Genomic DNA, 24,988 nt, shown 5'->3' on the forward strand with positions numbered 1-24,988 from the left:
TAAGAGGAAATATGAGCAGGAGAAAGTATGATCTACGAGGGGCATTCAAACATAAACAGGAATTTATGAGCTATACTTTATTTATTGAATACAATGAAACAACTTACACACTATATTTCTAAATAGTCTCCTGCCAATGCAATACACTTGTTCCAGCACTCAGGAAGCTTCTTAATCCCCGAAGAGTAGAAGTCTTTTGACTGCATGTTGACCCATTCTTGCTCAGCATCAATAACCTCCTCATTCGACTTGAATTTCTTCCCTCCTAAAAATTCCTTAAGTGGACCAAAGAGATGATACTCCCTCTCTGAATGACTTGCACCAATCATATAGGGTGGTCCAGATCTAATTATGCAATTTTCATTATGCTATAACTTATTAAGTTTATCACATAGAAAATCACATGAAAAATCCCGGCACATTGAGAAGTGTGCGGACTGACGACATGAAGAATCATCTCCGCACCGAACTGGAATCGTCCCCGCATAAATCAAAGTCATCCAGACGATCTGGATCTGCATAATTAGATCTGGACCACCCTGTACACTCTAGACTGAGAGAGTGAGAGAAACTCATCCCCAAACTGTTTTTTATGTCTCGAATAATTCTGAGATGGAGTGACTCCTTCATTTGTCAAAAATTGAATAATAATGCGCTGCGCAACACTACTGTGTACCTCTTGCTCCAACATGTCGATTACAACTGACAGGAAGGGGGAAAAGAGCAGCTAACACTCTAACACTACTAACGACAAGTTCAAAATGCATGTGTTTGTCCAATGAGTCATGTCTACCTTGCACTATTTATAAGAACAGAGCATGAAAATTCCTGTTTATAATTGAACACCCCTTGTAATATCACAAAAATTGATTCTAACAATTATGAGTTAAAATATGGGTATGACTGAGGTCTCTTTGTCACATCACTTTCCAGTGTTGCTCTCCATCGCATTACTTCTACCCACCTCTGACCCCTGGGGATCTCCATAACATTTGACCTTATCATATATTTTGCAGCCTCAAGGGTGGTGTCACTGAGCCCCAAACCATAGACACAGTATTACCCAAAACAATACCAGGTTCAAATAATTTATTTTACTTGCCATTAACATCTTCTCCAGGACACCACCAAACAAAACACTGATACACTATACTTCTTCTACCTCCAAGAGAGCATAGCCCTCTGCTCCCTGACACTGACTTGTCTAAGAGCAGCGGTGGGCTTTCTTTTAAAGTCTTCCCAGGATCTGCTTCCAGTGTCCTGCCCAAGTTGTCCGGAATACTTACACCACAGAAAAAAACCAGAGAAACACTGGTGGTCCCTAGGCACCCCAACAGGGCTGTGTTTCCGGACTCCAATCCCCATGCCACCCGGCAGGTGTCCAGATCGGGTTTAGCTTTGAGGAACACTGCCACCTATCTTTTGGGGAAATGAACTGCTCCCAGTATTCCCTTTCATTCCATTCATGCATTATGGCCTTCTGGCTGAGCAAGAATCCTTCCTTTATTCCAGCCAGGATGCCTGTCCTTCCTCTCCTGGAACTTACAATTTCCAGCATTCTTCCATCATCCTAAATGTGACTCATCTGTGGCCAGTAGGGATTTGTACTTTGTTACCATTCATTTTTTCATTTTTTTTTGGCCAGTAGAGGTCACCATAATCTTTCTTCTTTATTTTTGACAAAAAGGCTTCTTCATGATATGGAACCTCATAGTGTCCGTTCAGAATAGCTCTCTATTGTGTTTCTTTCTTGCATGGCGGACCTGAGGTGTACTCTCATTTTTTTACATTTAATCACTTTTGGATGGCCATTAGGGCTCTCCAGCAAAATTTTCAATCACTATTATTTAATCAATCTCTGGCCAGGAGGGATTTCCAACATGTTATTCTATTTGTCTCTGCGTAATTTGCTCAGTAAGTGTAGGTAATATGAAGCCTTTTCGAGTCTCATATTTTAAAGGCAGCACAGAATAATAAATAACCTTACTTGTGCTGTCACGGTGTATGGGCGTGATTTGCCTTTATGTGGGTGCTGTTTGCTCTTTAAAATTCTTTGTGATGGTGCATTCTGTTAAGAGTGCTATACAAAGTAGAGATTGCTGGTTTTCATTCAATGGCACGGCTTAGCTTTGCTCTCTTTTTTTAACCACATAAATGCAGGTATGATTGCAGCCGTCAGGCAGAGCTCCATCAAGTCGTCACTGAAAAGCATGGCATACTTTCAAAGCAAGACATTCACCCATCCATCATACCACAAAACATCAGCAAGTAAGAAACATGCAGCACCCAACAGGGGACAGACTCCGGACAAGATACTGTATTTTGCTTAATCATTGAAATTAAAAGATTTCAGTTGGAATGTAACTGCCATTTGGTCTCATAAGCTGCCACCCTGTTGAATCAGTTCTTTCATTTTTCACATATTAAATAAATAAATCTGCTTTTCTTAGGAATTGGGCTGCCTTACCTTGGTCAGCTGAACACTTCAGTTTATTTATGTCCAGGTAGGTGCGCCCACTTAGAGTGGGGATAATCAAGGATGCTGCTATGGGGTTGTCAAAGGCTCCCAAAGAAATCTCCTTAAGGAGGGTCTGCATAGTGGTCGTGCAGTCAAAGTCAATATAGTTCACTGATAAAGCCTGAAGGAGACAGAGATGGGACGGTTAGATTGGTCAATCCATAAAAATCACCAAAACAAAAAAAAAAATCAAATCCACTTAGTCACAGGGCACACAGTTTCACACTACTTTTGATTTTGGCAACTTTCCTCTCTCTGTCATTCTGGTAGCCAAGGTTTAGGGTTAAATTAAAATGTACAACAAACATGACATTTTTAGTAGCCTTCATTTCAGTAGTCAGTTCAGCATACGGCACACCAAATTGAGCTAGAATTGGACTAATCAACAAAATTACCTGAAAACTGAAGTGTTATTTTAATTCTTTTAGGATGGATGTCGACTTTTGTCAAACAAGGGGCGTAGGGCGGATGTCGATTAAGGTCGACATTCAGGGACAGAGGGTGAAAAAAAGCTGTAAACATCAAAAGAACTCATTATGTGACAGGTAGACAGTCTTTGCTAGGAGAACTGTTAGACTCGTTGATTTGAAGTTTGAATCCCTGCATGTGCATGATTAGCATAGACTAAGTAACGTGTAGAATGGCATTGACATCGGGTGAGAGGGTGAAGCGGATGCACAAAGCAAAATACTCCATGAGTATTACTTATGTATTATAGCTGAATCAGACTTTGACTTATCAAACTCCAATTTTGATGCAAACGATTTGGAAATCGAAAACGATTGGCAGCTGATTGGTCCCTAACTGATTGTAATGCAGAACACACTTGTGTAGCTGACATACCTTATGGCAACTTTTGCCCAGAGAGGACTACTCAAACATAGATCCGTGGGAGGCAAGCTGGCAACTGGGCATCATCAAACGACCCAGTGTACTACTGGACACTACATATTACCAGCCTCCTGACTACTTCAAGCTGTTTTTTTCCAGAAAGTGCCTTTCAGTTTATGAGTGATGAGACAAACAGGTGTGTAATAAGTATGTGAATCTGCATATTGTAGGGGCTCATGGGACATAAAACAGTGTGACATTTGTCATTAATAAGTATTTTATGTTGATTTATGTGCAAAACCATTGCTTTGTGTGCTTTGTAGAAAACCTGATATTCAGCCCTGGGAACAAAAAATAATTAGCCCTAAAAGAGTTAATCTGTGCCTTTGAGACATCAATAAAGATGTTTAGTTCCTGTCTGGAGGTTTTACCCTGCAATAATTCCACATGTATCCCACCGCTGACACAGTGTGACCATGAGCAAGTCACTTCACTTGCAGGTGCTTCAAATGGAAGAAGCAAAAGAAATGTAACCAATTGTAATTATAATCCAGAATCTGCTATATTATTACAGAGGGCTTGGACAGCATACAGGCTGGGGCAGATTTATGGCAGATGAAATTTAATGTCAGTAAAGGTAAAGAATTACACATAGGAAGTGAAAATTTTAGGTTTGAATAATCAATGGGCAGTCAGAAAATCGTGAGTCCACCTTATGAGAAGGATTTAGGAGTCATAGTGGACTCTAAGATATCGACTATCGACAGTGTTCAGAAGCCATTAAGAAGACTAACACAATGTCAGGTTATATAGCGCCTTGATGAGTGAAGTACAAGTCACAGGAGGTTCTGCTCAAGCTTTATAACACACTGGTGAGGCCTCATCTGGAGTCCTGTGTGCAGTTCTGGTCTGCAGGCTACAAAAAGGATATAGCAGCACTAGAAAAAGTCCAGAGAAGAGCGACTAGGCTGATTCCAGGGCTACAAGGGATGAATTTTCAGTGAAGATTAACAGAGCTGTGCCTTTTCAGTTTAAGCAAAAAAGAGATTAAAAGAGGCGACATGATTGAAGTGTTTAACATCATGAAGGGAATTAGTCCAGTGAATCTGACTGTGACTTTAAAATGAATTAAACATAACAGCTGGACACTTGTTAAAGGTAAACTTCTCACAAACATTAAGAAGTTTTCTTTACACTGAGAACTACAGACACATGGAATAAGTGATCAAGTAATGTAGTTGACAGTAGAACTTTAGGGACCTTCAAAACTCAACTTGATCTTACTTTGGAGGAATTAGGTGGATAGGAGTGTAGGTTAAATGGCCTGTTATAGTCTAGATTATTGTAATGTTTTAATTGTACTTCAGATGGTGTACGTCACCTTTGACAATTGTTTCAGCCCAATAATAATAAGTAAATAATGTGAGTATCTGTCATTTAGTCCACCTTAATAACAGGACAGGTGTCTGTTTGCCCATGTATGCATGTATCCATCTAGTTGCTATGTCTCTGTTAATCCAACAGATGGGACATCACAGATAAAATTAAAGATGAGCAGTGTTTCTAGATGTGGTTTGGGTAAAAACTGTTACAGACTTTAGCATTTCATTTTCTTCTGTAATTTCCCTTTAATTATCGGGCTTGCTAGGTTTGGTACTACTTTTGGTTTTGACCCATTCGTGTTTATTAAAATATGATTCTCGTCACGTCTTGTATTATTTCTTTAATCTGCCCGTTCTTGCCAGGTGTAACATCTGCAGCACTATACTAGTACGAAGATCTGACACAAATAAAATAATCTAGCATTGAATTCAGCAGCAGAAGGCAAGAAATATCCCGCTGGTCCATCCCATGGCCCACTTACGCATTCGCCCATGGTCAATTAAGAACTGAGACTTAACCTAGCTTAAATTCCTCTGGGCTTGTAGGCGGAAAGTCCATTCAGACGTAGACAATGACCAAACATTGGATTTGAAACTTCGAACCTGGATCCATGAGATAGCAGTACTAACCACTGCACCTCCACTTCACCTTGTTGCAAAAATATCTTACCACTGACACACAACCAGAATATGTAAATTGACCAATTGTTTCCCTGAAGCTGTTGTCCCAAACCCAGAGTTTCATCCCACCAGTCAGTTAGTCTCCATTTTGTTTACTAACCTGTAAGGCCAGGCCTGTGCTATAAAGGTCTCCAAACAAGCCATTTGCCTGTCTTGTTGCAAGAACCCGGTGGAACAGTTTTTCAAGAGTAGTTTGTATTTGGGTTCTTATGTAAGCCGCTGTCCGAGGTGACAATGACTGACGCAAACATGTCAGTGCAATAATGGCCATGGAGTCAGTATCTGTAAGGGAAAAAGTGAGGGCGTTTTACAAACTTGAAAACGTTAAATTCAGGCTACACTAGATGTTATTCCCGGCTCAGTGAACAGGGGATAAAGTGCTTGGACATACCCACAGACAATTTTCCATCCTCCCCTAGCTGGTTGTAGTCCACAGACCATAGGAGGCTGTTTACTGTCTGGATAACAAACTTCTGACCCATGAGGCACAACGCTAACACATCCTGAAAGATGTTGATGTAGCTGGTGAGAGGTCTGCCTTGACTCCCTGAAGAGAATAAGAATGTTAGTTTTTTTCATATACAAATTATTCTTTTCCAGCAATCCTTTCATAACTCTTCTTTCCTTCGTTATATTCTTAAGCATAAATAGATCAGAATTACATTTGTAACATGTATCCAATTTCACATGCTGAATCACACATCCAAGGATCTGGGTTTCAAATCCCTCCTGGATCATTGTGTGGTATACTGCGGTTCGTGGTGATGCACAATTTTAAATAAATAATTTAATAAAGTTGCTCTGGCCTTCTAGGGGTGTAGGTTTGTCTGACAGCATGCTGATCATGCATTCAGTTGCAGACACTCACTGCTCAGTCGATTGTCTCATTATCTCTCTGTCATCTGCACACCTGAATCCCTATCTGTATATAAAAATAGTGTGATGGTCTGGGTCTGCTCTGCGATCCCTGATGGCTTGCAAGATCCTCTTGATGCCAGAACCATTGATAACATACCTGAGCCGGGCAAATGAGGACACACACAGTCATAAAGGGGTTGGTATAAACTGTCTATTCCAAAAACAAAACAAATGGTGCCAAAAAGTGCAGCGCTTCACTTTTCACAGTTAATAAATAATCCAATGAAATCAAGTTTGTGGTGGAGGTTAAAATCAATAAGTAGATCCAATAAAATTCGGTTAAAATCGAAGCCAGACGCTTCCTTCTAAGAAACTATGAGCCTCGGTGCCTCTAAAATTTGCCATCGTCTTAGCTTATCCCTTCAGGACCTTGCAGCAAGTGGAAATGCCCACCAACAGGTGCAGTCCTCCTTTAATTCTAGATTCAGGTCCACACTGCCAGTAACTCAGTGTCTGCAGGACTGCCCTCCGAACTTGACTCACGTCTCCCTTAGCCAGTCTTTCGGCATCTACCTGGTAGATGCAGCACAACAAGGTCGCTTCCATTCCCCACCACAGCTCAACTGAAGCGCCCCTTCTACAGCCCAGCTCTCGAGTGCAGGCCTGCAATTCACTTCTCCTTTCTTCCTGGCAGGGTCTCCTCACTATCCTGCCTCTTTCTTCTGCCTTTCGATCTTGCTTTAACCTCAAATCTCTTCTTGCATCCTGAATCTGCCATGCAAGCTCCCTTTATAGAACCAATTGGGTGCAGGTTCGGTCCTCTGCCTAATGCAGCTTGAGAAGATCTGCCAAGAAGAATGGGATAAACTCCAGGTGTGCAAAGCTTGAAGAGACTCACCCAAGAAAACTCAAAGCTGTAATTGCTACCAAAGGGGCTTCGACAAAGTACTGAAATGAGGATCTGGGTTCTTATATGAATGAGAGATTTCAGTTTTTGATTTTTAATAATTATGTAAATCTTTCTGAAAACATGTTTTCACTTTGTCATTATGGGTTATATATTATTCCAAATCATATATTCCAGTACATGGCCAAAAGAAGTTGCGGTCTAGACAGTCATTAATAGGCCACCATAGAGTCACCAATTAACATAACCTCTCTGGGATGTGGGAACAAACAGTTGCATCCTGAGGAACACTAGGAGAACACAGAGAGGACATGCCTGCCCCAAACAGGCAGATATCAGGGCAGGATTTGAATCCAGGATTATGAGACCACAGCAGCCATGCTGCCATCTAATACAATTCATTAATTAAGCATTGACCTATTCACAGTTACAGAAAAAATTTAATTTTTCAATGGGATGTGTTTGTGTTATCTTACAGCCAGTGTTTATTCTCTGCCTCATATTTATTTTATGTATTTCTGTTGTTTTTGTTAACTTGAAATCATTATTTTTCATGTTTCTCTGTTATTACTTTTGGGATTTAACTTTTTCATTTATTGTGTACTATGTCTTTGTAATAAGGGGATAAAAATCATAATTTTGAAACTATAAACAGTATACTACAAACAAATACTGTAAACCCCAATCTGGCTTAATTATAACTCCAAGAGACTGCAATGAACCTCAAAGGAGTTTTAAAGGCGATTTAGTTAATAACATTAGTAGTCTCTTTTTTTGTGACCAATACTTTATGACTTTCTACATTTGTACATTCTTTCCTTCTTGTTTATCTAACTCCATCTGTACGTACTTTCTTTTTTATTATCTAATTAATTTGTGATATTCTTAGTTTAAAATGATCAAAGCACTCATGAAAGAACTGAAGAGAGAGAAAAGTTGCACAGATAAATACAAGGCTCAAAGCTTTTAGGTGCAACCATCCATCACCAGGATAGCCAGCCAATTATACATGTGTGGTAGCACGAGGTCTGGAAATTCTCGTGAACTTTTGACATAAATAACAGCCCATCCAAGAAACCAACATCAGAGACAGTCATACGACAGAAACGATTTCATCTGGACATCAGCAAATGCAATTCACAAAACAGTCCGACTGCTAAATTTGAAAGCTGACCAGGACAACGTCCTCTTTAAAAAATTGGAGCTAATCTTCAGTAAGCTTTTTAAAGCTATACATGCATCAATAGTTTGCTATCTGTTTGTATTTTAAATTATATTTTCTTCTATTGATGTTATTTTACTTTAGCAAATATCACGTTTTATATGTCAGCCAGGGTTTTTCCCAGGGCTGGGGTTCAATTTCATGTTTTATGTTTTTATTGTTCATTCTTGATTCTTTTATTTATGTTGATTATGTGCACCATTCTTTATTTTTGATTTGATTTTGATCTAAGTTGCCTTTGTTATGTGTTTTTTGGGTGGTCCACCCAAGAGGCGGGACCACCTGCCTATCACTGCCAGGAACCGCCTTAGTCATTAAGAAATTGGACTCTAAGCCTGATCACCACATCTGATTCACTTTGACAGAAGTCACTTAACTGCCATACATGAAGCATCATGGAAAGAGCAAGCAGGGTGAAAAGCTACGATCTGAAGCAGAACCTCCACATCCATCCTAGAGAGGACGGTAAAGAAACTGACGAGGGTCAGTAACCTCAGTAATATCTGTTGTCGCGCATGTGTGTATAGGAGACAGCTCAGGGCTCTGGTGATGGTCATTACCCTCCACACCAGAGGCTGGCACTGTTGCATAATGCATTTTATCTTCTTCCCTCTGCAGAACAGAAAACTGACAGCTTTACCAGCTCTGATGTCACTTCTGCCATCCTCCCTAGTGTACCCTGCCCTTCCTGCTTGGGCCATCTCGAGCCAGTCCCCTTTTTGACGCCCCATCTGTGAAGATGCACTTTGGTTTTCTTTCTCTTTTTGATGACCTTTACTTCAACCAATAAGACGGCGTCCACCACGCTGCCCCAGACCTTTTTCAGTCACTTTGTGCTTTTGTTACACTCACATGTTTGTGAGTCTGGCGAAGTTATCTGCCATCAGCATAACTTCTTCCCAAGAATATTTTGGCACACCCCTCACCAAAAGCGCTAACTTTATGCCAAGCCCAAGGTAGACACAAACAGAATAAAGGAACACCCTGCCCACATCTGCAATGCTTGCCATGTTGGATGTTTTTAGGTTAGCTCCATCAATAAGTCTGTCTACCCTATTGGCTACTTTGTCACAGCACACATTTTTCACATACCTATATGGCACAAATCTTTGTTGAGCTCCTCATACAAAATGGGTGTCACCTTCAAGTAGTCATCTAGAAGCATAGGGGCTGGAATTAGAGAGGGGTCTTTGCAGAAGGACTGAATGGCCAACACATATAGAGCCAGTGGGTCTGTAAGAAAAAACAATAAAAAAGACAAGAGCTGAGACAGCAGAAAAAACTAAAGCAGAACTTAACCATGGGGTATACCACACTCACCTTATTGTGTGCCCATTAAACTCTTTAACAGCTCTCTTATCCAAGGTCAAGAAAACAAATGTTGTGCAAGGCTAGACATTATTAAAACAAGACCCACAAAGGCCTACATGCAGTACATGCATAAGAAATGATTTTTTTGTGTCATGTCAGTATGCGGATTCTTGTGTCAAACCTCCAGTAATCTTTACCCGCTGTTCTGTAGATCAGACACGCTGCCAGTTCAGGAACTGCACAATGCTCATATCACTTCATTAACAAAAGAACGTTCCAAACCGCAGGGCAGTGTGGTATAGTGGCTAACTTCAAAGTCTGAGGTTGTGAGTTGAAATCCCACTACTAACACCACTATGTGGCCACGAGCAAGTCACTTCGCCTGAACGTGCTCTAATTGGAACAAAAGGAATGTAACCGAGTGTATCTCAAGGACGTCAGCAAAATAAGTAAATAAATGATTTGTGGATACAACATTCAGCTCAGTTATGTAGACTTTAGGGAATCTCTTTATCAGTGTATCGAAGAACAGTTTTGTTTTCAAAAGGGATTTCTCCGTACGGTACGAAGTATCAGGTACCAAAATGCAAACACCTGTCAAGTAAGCTGACGCTTTTTTTTCATAAGGCATTTCAAATGATGTTTTCTTGACCAGGATATCTCAACCTCAGCCTTCTGAATTATCTTATATGCACTTGTAGCAGTGTTACTTCAATGGACTACGACTCCCAGCAGCAGGAAATTGTGAATTTCCCCTTGGGATTAATAAAGTATCTATCTATCTATCTATCTATCTATCTATCTATCTATCTATCTATCTATCTATCTATCTATCTATCTATCACTATTGGTATTACACCATTGGGTAGCTTCTAACTAGTATGGGAGGGGTAGCTGGGGTGGTGGGGGGTCAATGGGAAAGAAAAATAATTAGGTGTCTGTGTTTATTTGTTTCTATGCTTCACACTCTATTGGATTACAGTTTCTGTCTGGATGTATCAGTGCCATCCATAATTTTATGGGACTAAGACACATTTTTCCTGGAGTCACCCCAAACCCACAGTTTAAAATGACCTCAGACGTGATTAAAGTGCACATTGCAGATTCTAATTTAAGGGGATTTGCATACATTTTGGAAACACTTTTTCCGCATGCCCAACACCGCCCAGCCTTTAGGGTGAAGAAGCATACACTCCGTAAATTCTGATCACAGAGAGAGAGGGGCGCCATTGGTGTTGCAAAAGAGGACTGCTCTCTGGACACCGAGGGGGACCACCTACACAGTCATTTAAGCCTGATAGTACAGACTGCCTGCAATGGACGACAAGCAACACTGCCCCCCACCACCACCACCACCTCCCCACCACCCAAGGCTCTGAATCGGTTTCAATGGGTACTGAGAAAATAAAAAACTCCCCATAGGGAGAATGAGGGACATGAACTCTGGTCACCTTATTGTGAGGCACTACCACTGCACCCTGTGCTGCCCTTCACAATTTAATTGGGGTGGCGCAGTGGGTAGCGCTGTTGCCTCGCAGTAAGGAAGCCTGGGTTCGCTTCCCAGGTTCTCCCTGCGCGGAGCTTGCATGTTTTTCCCATGTCTTCGTGGGTTTCCTCCCACAGTCCAAAGACATGCAGGTTAGGTGCATTGGCCATCCTAAATTGTCCCTGGTGTGTGTGTGTGTGTGTGTGTGCGCCCTGCGGTGGGCTGGCTCACTGCCCGGGGTTTGTTCCTGACTTGTGCCCTGTGTTGGCTGGGATTGACTCCAGCAGACACCCTTGTGTTAGGATATAGCGGGTTGGAAAATGACTGACTGACATTAATAAAACAATGGGGTACATTCTGGATTTGAACATATTCCATCTAATTAAGTCTTTCAGAGTTGATGTCGACTTTTGTCAAAAGGAGGAGCTGATGATGGTAATCAACTGTAAACTGCAACAAAACCAACCATTATGTTTTAGTTGGAGTCTCGTTGCTAGACGGAATGCTAGCTTCTTTGGTTTTGACTGAGATTTCCTGCTCTCCCATGAGTAGCAAGGCACAAACAGCAGCAAAAATGGCCCTGACACCTGGCAAGAGATCAACGCAGATGTGTAAAGCAGAATACTCCAGGGATGACGTTTTGCCCATTGTCTCTGAACTGGACTATGACTTGTCGGACTCCGATTTTGATACAAGCAATCAAAGACGAATGTGAGGTTCCGGCTTCAGCTGATTGGTCCCCAGCTATTCGTGGTACTGAACAGGTACATGCCTATTGCACTGTTCGACTGGGAGGACTGCCACTTAACATTGATAAGAGGTAGAATCCAGACTGCAATGTACTGCGATAGTGACCGCTGCTGCAGCCACGCAAAGACAGCCTGGCAGCAAGCCTGCCGCACATTCTTGGCAAACTGGCAGCCACAGCAGGCAGCAACAGATGTTTTATGTTGATCTAAGAGTTAAAAAATCTGTCCTGACCCTGTCTCTAACGTCTGTCCCAAAAATCTCTCTCTACCCTAATGTCCTTGTCTATGTGATTCTGCCCAGTGTCAGATTAGCGATATTCAGAGTTATAAATGAATGCTGGAGTTGTGGTCAACATGCAATTCACAAATACAAATGTTTTTTTTTTAATTTTGTTTCTTTTTTGAAGATAATTCCCTAAGCCGATGAGAGGTTCATCCAAGTGACAAAACAGAGCAGTGCTGCCTTTCCACCAAGACCTGAAGATGCTGTACTTACCGGTTTTGTTCGGCTTGACCACATTCTCTTCCAGTCTTTCCAGTAGGCCCTGCTCCATCACGAGGTTGTGCTGCTGTGCCAGCCTCAGGCTCAGCACCACACTGGCACTGGGTTCATCCCCATTGCTGACCTTGTCCACTTCAGACTGCAACATTTTGGTGAGAAGCTCTGTCACCAGTTTCATCTGATCGGTGGGCACAACTGTGGGAAGAGGCAAGACGTTTCTTTTTTTTTAGGATGTCAGTCACACGAGCTCAGAGGGCAATTTTATGGGTTTTGGGAGCAACGAGATTACAGAGAAGGCTAACAGTGGTACCACATATCCCATTTGTTTCCTTAGAGTTAAAGAGAAAACCACGGATAACGTAATACATCGAAAACTCTGATCCCCTAAAGTGTCGTCAGATCATGGAAATGTTTAAACACCCGGAATTCGGGATTCACATTTAGACCAGCTCGAGACCAAGACACAGCACTTCCAGTCTTGCACCGCTTTTTTTCGCATGAGATGTGCTTTTCATTTTGTCCTTTGGATGCAATTATTAAATGGGACATCCCTCAGGACTCCAATATTGATTTCATTCACTCAACACCCAGGTTCAAATAAAAGATTTATTATAATACATTACTTAAAACAAAAGGCTTCTTCATAATATTAACCACAACACAAGCACAATTCTCTTCTTTCCTTTTTCTCCACCCCTTCAAGGCAAGGCTTGTCTTCTTCCGCCTGACTCCAACTCACCTGGCTGAAGTGCAGCAGCTTCCTTTATTGTAGACCTCGGGAGTACTTCTAGTGCTATCACACTGCACCCAGGAAGCACTTCCAGATCAGGCGGGACCTCCCTGAGATAAGACAGTCTGCCTCAAGCTGCCACCCCTAGTAGCACTCAAGGACCTCAACAGGGCTGCCCACCAGAACTACCACTCCCATGCAGCCCCGGTGTCCGAATGCAAAGCACCCAAGAGAAATGTCACCCACCCAATGTACCAGGGGAAAAAACATGGCCCCAGAAAGCAGTCTCCACCTGTCCATCCATCCTACCAGGAAAGGTACCACTAAGCATCCCCAGAGAGATGCCCATCCACCCACATCTATGTATTGAAAAGGTATTCTGGCCAGGTAAGGTACCATGCCAGGCGAACTCATGACATTTATTACACAAAAACCACCAACTGTTGTGTTGTAACTGCCTGTCCGATTCTATTACCCACTGCTAAGATTTCATTAATTTATTCTTCAAGGAAATTTGTCAGGACAACAGAGCAAATGTCTTAAATGGAATGCTCTATACAAATTTTAGAAATCTGGAAGACCCCCATCGAAAAGGCCCTAGCACATTTTCAGAATCAGCTGGCTTAAAACAGAGGAAACATTCTGTGTGACCAACAGTTCTGGCTTCAGTTTGACTTTGTTTAACACCATTTCAAATTGTGAATTCATTGTGCTTTCCTCTTCTACAAAACCAATAGCTACTCCTGAGAGCAAAACAGATTCCTAATACAAACATCAGCTAAAGACGAGACATATAGTCAAGTTGAGTCAAGTGAATTGCCATTATTGCTATACCATCTATACATCATATTGCAGCATACAGCTGCACGAAATAATAGTACAGTATAGGCATTCTATATGATAGATAGATAGATAGATAGATAGATAGATAGATAGATAGATAGATAGATAGATAGATAGATAGACTTCCTAAATAAAATACGGGAATTAAAAAATATTTGTGCCAGTTTTATTTCTCTGTAGTAAGATAATCTCCTGCGGTGAGGGTTTGTTTCCTGCCTTGGCTGGGATTGACACTGTAGTTAGGATATAGCGGGTTGAATAATGGATGGATGGATAAAATAATCTGGAGATTTCTCATTATAGAATATGAAACCTGTTTATCAAAATACAGTACATAAAACTTCCGCTCGCTTACAACGTATGGTCGTGATCGTAGGTGTGAAGCTTATAACCGTCGTAAATACTAAACCTCCGCAACTGAAATGAAACTTTTTAAATCACATCAATGTATATGAACCTCTTCTTTAGATGTAAAAAGCCAAAGGAAAGCGTCTTCGTACCGTTGTAGCTTTACCAACAACAGGCTCAGTACAAAGTCGCTCGCTCGACAGTTTCCTTTTCTTTTTTTTTCGTCGTTGTTGAGAGGGGGAGGAGCGCTGTTCCCGTTTCATTGGTAGAGGGATATTTCTATTTGCATACCGGAAAGAAGAAAATCAGTCGCGTTTCATTGGTGTTTCGATGTACATGTTTCAGCTAGCCTAATTTGCATCAGTGGTTATAAAAGGACAACCGAGAAAGGGGAGGGCACAAGTCAGTCGACGAAACCTTTCGAAGTTACTGAAATGCCGGAACCGAAATCTGCTCCAGCGCCTAAGAAGGGCTCCAAGAAAACCGTTTCGAAGAGCCAAGCCAAGGGTGGCAAGAAACGCAGAAAGACCAGGAAAGAAAGCTATTCCATCTATGTGTACAAGGTACTGAAGCAAGTTCACCCCGATACGGGTATCTCGTCTAAGGCAATGGGCATCATGAACTCCTTTGTGAATGATATTTTTGAGCGCATCGCCGGTGAGGCTTCTCGTCTCGCTCATTACAACAAGCGCTCCACCATTTCCTCCCGGGAAATCCAGACTGCTGTGAGACTCCTGCTACCTGGAGAGCTGGCCAAGCACGCCGTGTCTGAGGGCACCAAAGCAGTTACTAAGTACACCAGCTCCAAATAAACAGCAAGACTGCTTCAAGAAATACAAAGGCTCTTCTAAGAGCCACCCACTTAATCTATGAAAAGAGCTCCATTCACTTGGTGAATCGCGATCTCGAATACTGAATGTAAACTTTCGTAGGGAGATGTACTGCATTTATATATTTGAACTTATATATATATATATACATATAATCTGCAATTACCGTTGCTACTTTTGACATTGTCATTTATTTGTGTTTAGAAAATTTGTTTGGGGAAATCGCCCTTGTTTTCCATCGAGCTCGTCCTACGTTAAAATACACGGAAGTCTTCCGGGCGGGCGTAAAGGCAGAAGTTTCTTATGACAACATTAGTACGAATTTGATGTGCTAAGTTGTATATTTCCACTGGTATGGAACCTCAACTTGCATAAAGTACACCGTACACGCTCAGGAGGTAAATCGATACAAGGCAAAAAAAATACCCTTTCGGTTCTCACGCAAAGGAACCCATTAAGACAAGACTTTAAGCGAAAAAAGTTTAAGGCCGGTAATGTGGACAGGCGTAGCTAATTCTACCATGTACATCGTTTTAAAGGCATGAGTGAGCTAAACATTTCAAAATCGGAAATGGGGCCTAATTCGTAGTTTTAGATCAAAATTAACCGCACGTGTGGCGTGTTTGCATAAATCAATGCGCTTCACATTGAAGTAGAAAATTCATGAATTAAAAACCAGGAAAGTTCTTTGTGTTTGAAAATATGGATGATTCTGAAAAGAGCGTTTACTGATTTTACTCTCCAATCTCCAACGGTTTTAACCTCCGAAGCCATACAGCGTCTCGCCCTGTCTCTTTAGTGCATACGCCACATCCATAGCAGCGACAGTCTTTCTTTTGGCGTGTTCGGTGTATGTGACAGCGTCTCGAATAATATTTTCTAAGAACACTTTAAGCACAAAACGAGTTTCTTCATAGATCAAACCAGAGATTTTTCACTCCACCGCGGCGAACTTAACGGTGAATGGCTGGCTTTGTGATACCCAGAATGTTGTCACGAAGAACTTTACGGTGGCGTTTAGTACCACAATTCTTAAGAACCCTTGCTTCCTTTACCACGACCAGACATAATGATTCTGTTTCTTTTTTTCTAAGCGTGCAGCGTCACGAGTTAAAAGGTAATGAAGCTTTTTATAACAAAAGAAAAGGACCTGTTAGAAACCAGGCCACTAACAGTTCTGCGCATGCGGGACTAGAGCGAGCTGTTTTTTTTTTCTTTTAATAGACGCTTCGCCTGAACTTAACAGTAACGCTGAATTCCACCCTCTCAATTTACTTGAAAGGCGTGTCGGCTCCTTCAAACTAGTTAAGTTGAATTATTTGTAATTGCAGTTCATGCTTAGAATTTAGGAATTCACTTCACATGTATTAAAAATGTTCTCGCTATGTTTTTAGTTCAAATAAGCTAAAGTATTGCTCTTTCTTCTTAACAGTTTATCTACTCGTGAACACGCCTTCTGCTATGTCAGCTACTACTTTTTATTTTGGGATCGGATATCCATCCATCCATTATCCAACCCGCTATATCCTAACTGCAGGGTCACGGGGGTCTGCTGGAGCCAATCCCAGCCAACAGGGCGCAAGATAGGAAACATGGGTGCCAGCCCACCGCAGGGCACACACGCACACACCAGGGACAATTAGAATCGCCAATGCACCTAACCTGCATATCTTTGGACTGTGGGATATGTGCAATAAAAATCATTAAGTGCTTAGTTCAAGTTAACTTTGTCTAGAAAATAAATATATAGAAATTTGCATAAATTGGAATTTAATAGAAATACAATACGTACAATTGGAACTTATATATTACATTATTATATATATTTGCAGCTGGAGATCCACAAAGGGAGAAAATGAATTGCGTATCATAAAGTAGTTTTTATTCCTGAGCTTTCAACCCCTACCAGGGGTCTTCATCAGAGGATAATGCTTAGACTTACAAGAATCAAAGGCAATATAGATTATGTGGGGATGATTCCAGTTCGGCGTGAAGATGATTTTTCATGTTGTCAGTTTGCACACTTCTCGATGGTCTGGGATTTTTCGGGTGATTTTCTATGTAATAAACTTAAGTTATACTGTAATGAAAATTGCATAATTAGATCTGGACCACCCTATATATATTGTGAGATATGGCCGGCTTGTCATCCCGGGCAATACCCCCAGGCCGCCAGATGGAGCCCTCCCTGCAGTATGGAGGTGCCCCGAAGACCAGCATGGAGTCATGGACTATGTGGTTTTTATACAAGACCCTTGATACCACAGGGGCCACAAGAGGGAGCTGCAGGGAGGACCAAAGACTTATTTGTGCCCTATGACCCGGAAGTTCATCAAAGGAAGAGCGACAGGCTTCCGTGGTGAAAATAAACTTTTTCCTGACCCGGAAGTGATACAGGATCACATGGACTGGGGATTGGGGACACTTCCGGGTCAGGGTATATAAAAGGACTGTGGGAGCTCCCAGACGGCGAGCTGAGCTGGGTGGAAGGGTGGCAACGCGTCTGGGAGTCGGAGGATTGTTTATTATTGTAGTATTTGTGATTTGTATGAATATAGTGGAGGAGAGGGTGCTTTGTGCACTGTGGCATTTGAATAAAGTCAATTTGTGGACTTTTACCTGGTGTCTGGAGTTGTGGACAGGGGTTCAAGGGAGCGATACTGCCCCCTATCTGTCACTATATATATATATATATATTCACTGTCATCCGTTTAGTATACAAGTACTAATAGAAACGTTACATACACTTTTCAAAATAACTGATTTTTTTGTGCTCATTTATTCATTGAACATTTCAAATACAGCAAATAAGAGAATTATATGTAACAGCTTTAATTAAATCTATATCCTGACGCTGCAAACGCCAACGCCCCCAAAACATCGTTCTGATGAAACAGTCCAGCACGTTTAAGTTTAAGAGTGTGGATGCACATACAAAATAAAGGATAGACTGTAGTGTTGTGTTAATTTGTTGATTTGCTTTTTCTTTTCTCTATTTCTGCTTATTATTGGTAATTCTTGTCCATGCGAAAGCCAATTAGACTTCAGACTACGTTTTTTTTAAGGGAATTATATTTTCGACTTGAGCAGAGGGTAGCACTGCTACTATTTTACATATCTTGTCTTCTGCATTCAAATCCTGTACCCACCATGGTGTACTATATCTGGATTTTGCATGTTCTCCCCACGTCTGATTGAATTTCCCTCCCATATCCCCACACACGTACAAGTTAGGTGAATTAGTGATTTCACAGTGGCCCGTGTCAGGACTCTGAGTGTGATCGACCAGTGTTCCCTATGCCAGTTGTTTCCTGCCTTGCACCCAGAACTGTTATTGTATTTTTGGTAAATGTGCGTGTTGGAGTCAGACTGCTCGACAAACTCAAAATTACAACTCGAACAATTCAAACAAATCTAAGCTGCCTGAATTGTCAGATTTGTGACGAAATGCTGACCTTTCACCTTAGTCAATTTTGTAACGGTACAAGACCATAAATCTAATATCCATAATGCTACTACTTATGGAGCTTTAATTCTCCCCAATAAACATTTAATTACTTGCTGTTCTTTATTATATCACTTATTGTTTTCCTTTCCCCACAAACTACAACATAAAAGAGGTGTGATCTTAGGCTGAGATATCTATTAGGTGATTACTGTAGATAAAAATAATAATAACAACAAAAGAAAACATGCAAATATTAATAAGGGTTCATCAAGAAGTGACACCCTGCCCGCACCACCTATACTTTTCAGTCTCAGTACCAGCTGATATTTAGAAATCTTTCACAAAATCTTGAGCTTAACTCATAAATGAATCCCAAAGGCCACACATTATGGCGCACTGGTTTACCCCAAAGTGTACAATTTAATTGTTCCTCATCTTCTCCCCCAAATAAAAGCAATCATCCATAGAAAAAGTCAGATAATGTGCAAATATTAAATATCCTATTGATGTGGATTTACAAGTTTACAGCTCTTGTTTTTATTCCTTCATTCGCTTCAAACATCCCCTATTATAAATATCATACATATTTATTGTTCGCATACCATTTTTTTCCTGTAAATACAGGTTCAACTACAGAGGACTCTTAGAGACTGTATTTTTTAGTGGACTGTCAATTTCTTCACTCCTTCACAGTCCATTGTTTCAACAGGAAAGGAAATGTCAACACAGAGATAAATAAATGTAGCTCGGTAACAGTTTAAAATAAAACATATGACCTGGTCAGCCCAAAACGTCAACCTGCAATAAAAATGAATACTGGGGAAACACCCAAGACATCATCCATCCATCCATCCTCTAAGACCGCTTTATTCCGAGCAGAGTCGTGAGGATGTTAGAGTAGAGTTACAATATTCACGGTTTCCTCACCCAATTGGGACCAAAGCATGTTAAAGACTGAGAGCTACAAGATAGCGTCTATCCCATTCAACCGCCAATACCTCGCGCAGTGACTTTAAGCATTGTGGTCCTTCATTTTGACTCACCCTGTGTAAAGATTGACAACGACCTGTTAGACGACCAGTCAGCCAATCCGTGCGCTGCCGCGCCTAAACTCAGTTGGCTTTCAAATAAACCCGTTAAAGCAGAAGAGCAATTTGAACTTCTAACGTAACGAGTTTAAAGCAGCTCATTTGGACTATTACGACAGAATAAGCAGTTATATATTTTCTGTATTTGTGAATATGCTTTTGCTTTATTAATTAGTGCTTTTTACATTTTTGTCTTATGTGTGTTGTAATAATTACTTCTTGAATCACGCTGAATGGGTCCTGTGTATATAAAATTAACAGTAAAACTGGTTGAATATACCAAACAAAATGCTGTAAAAATTGTACTATTTCATAGTGTCAAATTTATGTAAATACTGTACTCCACTTTTTCTTTTATATTGCTGTTTCTTGTGAATGGAATCTTGGAGGTTTTTCAGAAACCTATAAAAACAAGAGTTCTTTTAAAATTTTCTGGGGTGGTACAGTGGGTAGATAGCATTTTGTTTGATCCCAGAGGGAAATGTGGCTTTTTACAAACACTCGGTAAAGAAATATATAAAGGTAAACAACCTTTTAAAATAAATACCAGAACGACTAAAAAGAAAATAACTTCATATTTGTCAGTCACAGTAAGGAATTATAAAGGTGTATTTGGCATATATAGATTTATATACATATATAAAAACACTTAAATTGTACAGATTGGAAATAAAACAAAAATGTATTTAAGGTTTATACGACGACTTTCTGGGTTTAATCGACAGTAACCGTTAGTAGGCGAGGACTCGGAAACAAAGAGTGTGTTCAAATTCAGAGCGCAATGTTTAGGTGACCAATCAAACTTCGACCTGTGAGACAAAAAAAACCGTGTGTTAACGCCCTGTTTTCTTTCAACCAATCAAAATGAAAAGGGCCTCTATATAAGGCACCTTCAGCGATTAAGTTTTACTTAGTCTTTTGATAGTTGTATCTGCGAGTAGTGAAAAGAAAATGGCAAGAACGAAGCAAACCGCTCGTAAGTCTACTGGTGGCAAAGCACCTCGTAAACAGTTGGCTACCAAGGCAGCTCGTAAGAGCGCTCCTGCTACCGGCGGTGTTAAGAAGCCTCACCGTTACAGGCCCGGCACAGTCGCCCTGCGGGAGATTCGCCGTTACCAGAAATCTACTGAGCTTCTAATCCGCAAATTGCCTTTCCAGAGGTTGGTGAGAGAAATCGCACAGGACTTTAAGACCGACCTCCGTTTCCAGAGCTCCGCTGTTATGGCCCTGCAGGAGTCTAGTGAAGCTTACTTGGTTGGGCTGTTTGAAGACACCAACCTGTGTGCCATTCACGCCAAGAGAGTCACCATAATGCCCAAGGACATCCAGCTGGCTCGCCGTATTCGTGGGGAACGCGCATAAATTCGACAGATCATCTTGAAAAACAAAAGGCTCTTTTCAGAGCCACCACACCTTTAATTTGAGAGTTAAAATTTTCTGTATATTTTGATCTGATTAATTCCGTCTGGTTCTAAGTGGGGTTGACCTAAACTTATCGGGGATAAACATAATGTGAACATACGGTGTTTTACCGGAAATTTGACAGGTCTGAAGTATTCCTTGGGTTCAACTTGTGCTATACTTAAAATAACGTAATAGCAATTCCTAACTTGTAGGCAACGTTTTAGAATTGTGCTTTATAATCCCTTAAATGATTAATTCATCTTTTAGGTATGAAAGGCAAGACCTAGGTAGCTGTGTCACTCCCTCTGTTTTACCTTTAACTATTTTCCATCCTAAAATGATATGAATGTGCTCTTTTGAAATAGGTGGGCAATCTCAAGATGCAGATCAATAAGACTCATGGCTTCAAAAATGAGCACATTCATTAAGTTTTAGTGTTTCTGTTTTCATTTTGGATTCCTGTGTTCTTTACCTCCATTGTGAACCACAAAAGCAGGGTAGTTACCTTATACACATGCATTAAAATAGTTCACTTTAGAACACATTTTCATGTGGCAAATTAATATACACTGTGATTGTGAAGAAATAACTTGGGACTTGAAAAATACAAAACCTATCCTTTAAATTTGCACATTATATGGTCAAGTGATCCAAGGAATACTTTTTCGTATAAGGCGAGCCAAAACAATCATGAAAGTCCCTGCCATTACAGGGCACAAATCCTGGACACTCTGGAAACTGTGGTGGAAAAGAAGATGATGGCAAAATTGGATGCCATCATGAAAAATCCCTTCCACAAGGTGCTGTCTTGGAGCACTTTTAGACGCGGGTTCCTTCCATCAAGAAGAGTCTTTGGGGGCCTTTTCTGCCTCCTGCTATCAGGCAAATCAATGTTTCCACCTGATGTGCTTGTTAAGTTTATTTCCATTTTTTACTTATTGATTGATTGATTGATTGATTGGCTGTATTATTTGTCCTGTGAGTCTTGCTTCTTATGTTTCTGCTGCCGTATGCATCTGAATTTCCCCTTCTGATTAATAAAGTTTATTTAATCTAATCTAAAAGAAAATCTTCACACCCTCAAAACACTTCATCCAATACAGGGTGACAGCAGCAGTGGGCACTGAAGAAGCTACCAGTCCATCACTGGGCCCACTCTCACACATCCCACCCACTGACCAATTTGAAAGCACTGATTCACATAAATGGAGTGTTTTTGGGGTGGAAATATTTTAAGGAAACTTGTAGAGAACATGTACACTCCACATGGACAATGCCTGTGGTGCAGAATTTGAGCCAAATATACAGAATTCCTAAAGTTGGCAGCACCATACCTATTAAAGGGTAAGCTTAGAGGTACGTAGATTAAATAATTTATATATTCCATTTTTAAAAATGTGCTAAAGAGCCAAGTATTTCAAGAACATGCAGTTTTCCTGATTGTCTGACCAAATACTTATTCATAAAGGAAAAGCCAAAACAAGAGAAAATCTTCACATCCTCAAAACACTTCATTCAAATCAGGATGGTAGCAACAGAGGGCACATAACAAGAAACAGAGCAGAGCCGGAGAAGGCGCCAGTCCATCACAGGGCCCACTCTCACACATCGCACACTCTGGCCAATTTGAACCCACCAATTCACCTCACCGGCATGTCTACAGTGAGGAGAATTCTAGGAAACCTGGTTAGGACTTGCATACTCCAAATGGACAAGGTTTGACTGTCTGCTTAAAATTCCAAGAACTAAACTTAAAAGAAGTGGTGAGGCCTTCTGCTGTTAGGTACCTAAAATCTGGAATAGCTGACCAATAGAAACTTGCCAGATTCATACGGTGGAGCGCTTTAAAAAAACTGCTAAAAACCCGTTATTGTAACATGGCTTTCTCATAGCCTCATTTTAGTGTATCTCTGATATTCTGTATATGCATTTAATTATCGTTTTTTGTTTTCATGGCTCTGCAATCTGTATTAACCCTACTTTCCCTGCTGTTCTCTTTCCGGTTTTCTGTGATGTCAATGTCAAATTTATTTATATAGCACAGAACAGGTTCTCAAAGTGGGGGGGCTACTGAAATAAATGAACAAGACATCAAAATTAATTTTTAACATTTTTATTTCAAATTTAAATTTGCAAGCATATAATCGCAACGAATGCATTATAACTAAAATTAAAATAAAACATTTCTAAGGCAGAGATCTAATGACTACTATGTGCCTGCTTTAAAGTACACAGCCTGTCCAGGTCTGGTTTGATATTCGAGACACGACACTCTGAGCTCCTTTTCTATTTGAAGTTTGTTTCTATGACGAGCGGCGCCGCTGCTGCTGCTTTTATAGTCGCGTATTTTCAATCCAGAAAGTTCGAGACGTATCGGTATCTGTCGCGAATATTCAGGTAACAGTAGATCAGGTGATAATGCGGCGCGACTGCACCACATTGGCAGCGTAGCCAATATTGCCAAATCGAGTTAAATAATTTACTGCGTATTGGGTTATTTTCATGATACAGTACAACTAACAGCGGTATAATATTTGTCAGACGAAAATAAGTTTGTCTCTTGCAGATTGACTTCATCGGTGTCCTCGTTTACGAGATTTTTAAAAATTAAAACATATTTAATTTTTTCTTTACAAAAAAAATAGTTAAAAAAGAATAGATCATTTATTCTTTGTTTTTGGGATTAGAATTACTACTAAAAACCACACAAGGCATTTTATCAGTTATTAAAGCACTTTGAAAAAAATAAATTGCAAATATTTAATCGAAGTTAGCCGAACACATGCAAATCTTATGGAAGTAAAAATGACAGGATACGGCGACACTGCACAAGTGTCATACCTTTGTTAGTTGTATCAGGGGTTATTCTCATCTATTTTATTTTATGCAGGGGTGCAGAATTATTCCAGGTAGAAAAGAGGGAAGCGAAATACGAAAGTTTGAGAATCGCTGATATTGCACATTTAAAACAACATAGGAATGCTGTGGCCAAAGTTCTTTACAAAATAATAGAATAAAGAAAAACATACAATTAACATGAATAACATAAATAGAAATAAATTAAATAATAAATAGAAGTAATGTAACATAGTCACAATGAGGAAACCATCAGTATTACTGAAGGTCACGGAATGCAAGTGAATAGAAATGAGTGTTTAATCTCGTTTTGAATTGTAGACGACTCCTTTATATGATGAGGTAAAGAGTTCCACGGGTGAGGAGCAGCAGCTGCAAAAGCCCTGTCTGCCCCCCTTAGTTTTACACTTAGTACGAGGGACAACAAGAGACAACTGACCAGAAGATCTAAGCACTCTAGATGGCTGGTGTAAAACATACAATTCAGATAAATAGGCAGGAGCGAACCTATGTAAAGATTTAAAAACTAGCAACAAGATTTTAAAATCAATTCTAAAATCTGACAGGCAGCCAGTGTAAAGAAGCTAATATTGGACAAACAGAAATAGACTTTCTTGCCCCAACCAGAAAGCGAGCGGCAGCATTCTGGACCAACTGTAACCTGCGTATCAGGGATCTGTGCCACCACCACCTGATCAAAGCACCATGCAGTCCCTCCATTAATGGACTGAAGGCCAGAGGTCCACATAATCATCATCATCATCTAAGGAGCCTGAAAACCTGAGGACTGATTGAGATCATTGATGTTAGGTAGAATAACTAGTGGGAGTTGGGTGGTCTTGTGGCCTCGGAACCCCTGCAGATTTTGCTTTTTTTTTTCTCCAGCCGTCTGGAGTTTTCTGTCCTCCCTGGCCATCAGACCTTACTTTACTCTTTGTTAATTAGTATTGCCTAATTTTTACATATTTTTTCTTTCTTCTTCCTGTAAAGCAGG

General features: G+C 40.6%; 3 protein-coding genes across 3 annotated transcripts in view; 2 read left to right on the plus strand and 1 right to left on the minus strand.

Annotated features, from left to right (window-relative positions):
* Positions 1-24,988, minus strand: part of LOC120538088 (cobalamin binding intrinsic factor-like) — a 48,386-nt gene that overhangs the window by 6,467 nt on the left and 16,931 nt on the right. Inside the window, exons 2-6 of the mRNA XM_039767514.1 lie at positions 12,442-12,642; positions 9,492-9,632; positions 5,804-5,959; positions 5,513-5,694; positions 2,468-2,639 (exon numbers count right to left, since the gene is read on the minus strand). Of these exons, the coding sequence (XP_039623448.1) occupies positions 2,468-2,639; positions 5,513-5,694; positions 5,804-5,959; positions 9,492-9,632; positions 12,442-12,642 (852 nt within the window). The remainder of the gene's footprint in view (positions 1-2,467; positions 2,640-5,512; positions 5,695-5,803; positions 5,960-9,491; positions 9,633-12,441; positions 12,643-24,988) is intronic.
* LOC120538090 (histone H2B 8-like) lies at positions 14,756-15,227 on the plus strand. Its single transcript, XM_039767516.1, has one exon. It carries the CDS (start codon positions 14,803-14,805, stop codon positions 15,178-15,180), a length of 378 nt encoding a protein of 125 aa, XP_039623450.1. The 5' UTR covers positions 14,756-14,802; the 3' UTR covers positions 15,181-15,227.
* Positions 20,642-21,142, plus strand: LOC120538089 (histone H3-like). The gene has a single exon (XM_039767515.1). The coding sequence runs from the start codon at positions 20,686-20,688 to the stop codon at positions 21,094-21,096; it is 411 nt and encodes a 136-aa protein (XP_039623449.1). The 5' UTR covers positions 20,642-20,685; the 3' UTR covers positions 21,097-21,142.

Source organism: Polypterus senegalus, chromosome 10, assembly GCF_016835505.1.
Source record: "Polypterus senegalus isolate Bchr_013 chromosome 10, ASM1683550v1, whole genome shotgun sequence".
NCBI lineage: Eukaryota > Metazoa > Chordata > Cladistia > Polypteriformes > Polypteridae > Polypterus > Polypterus senegalus.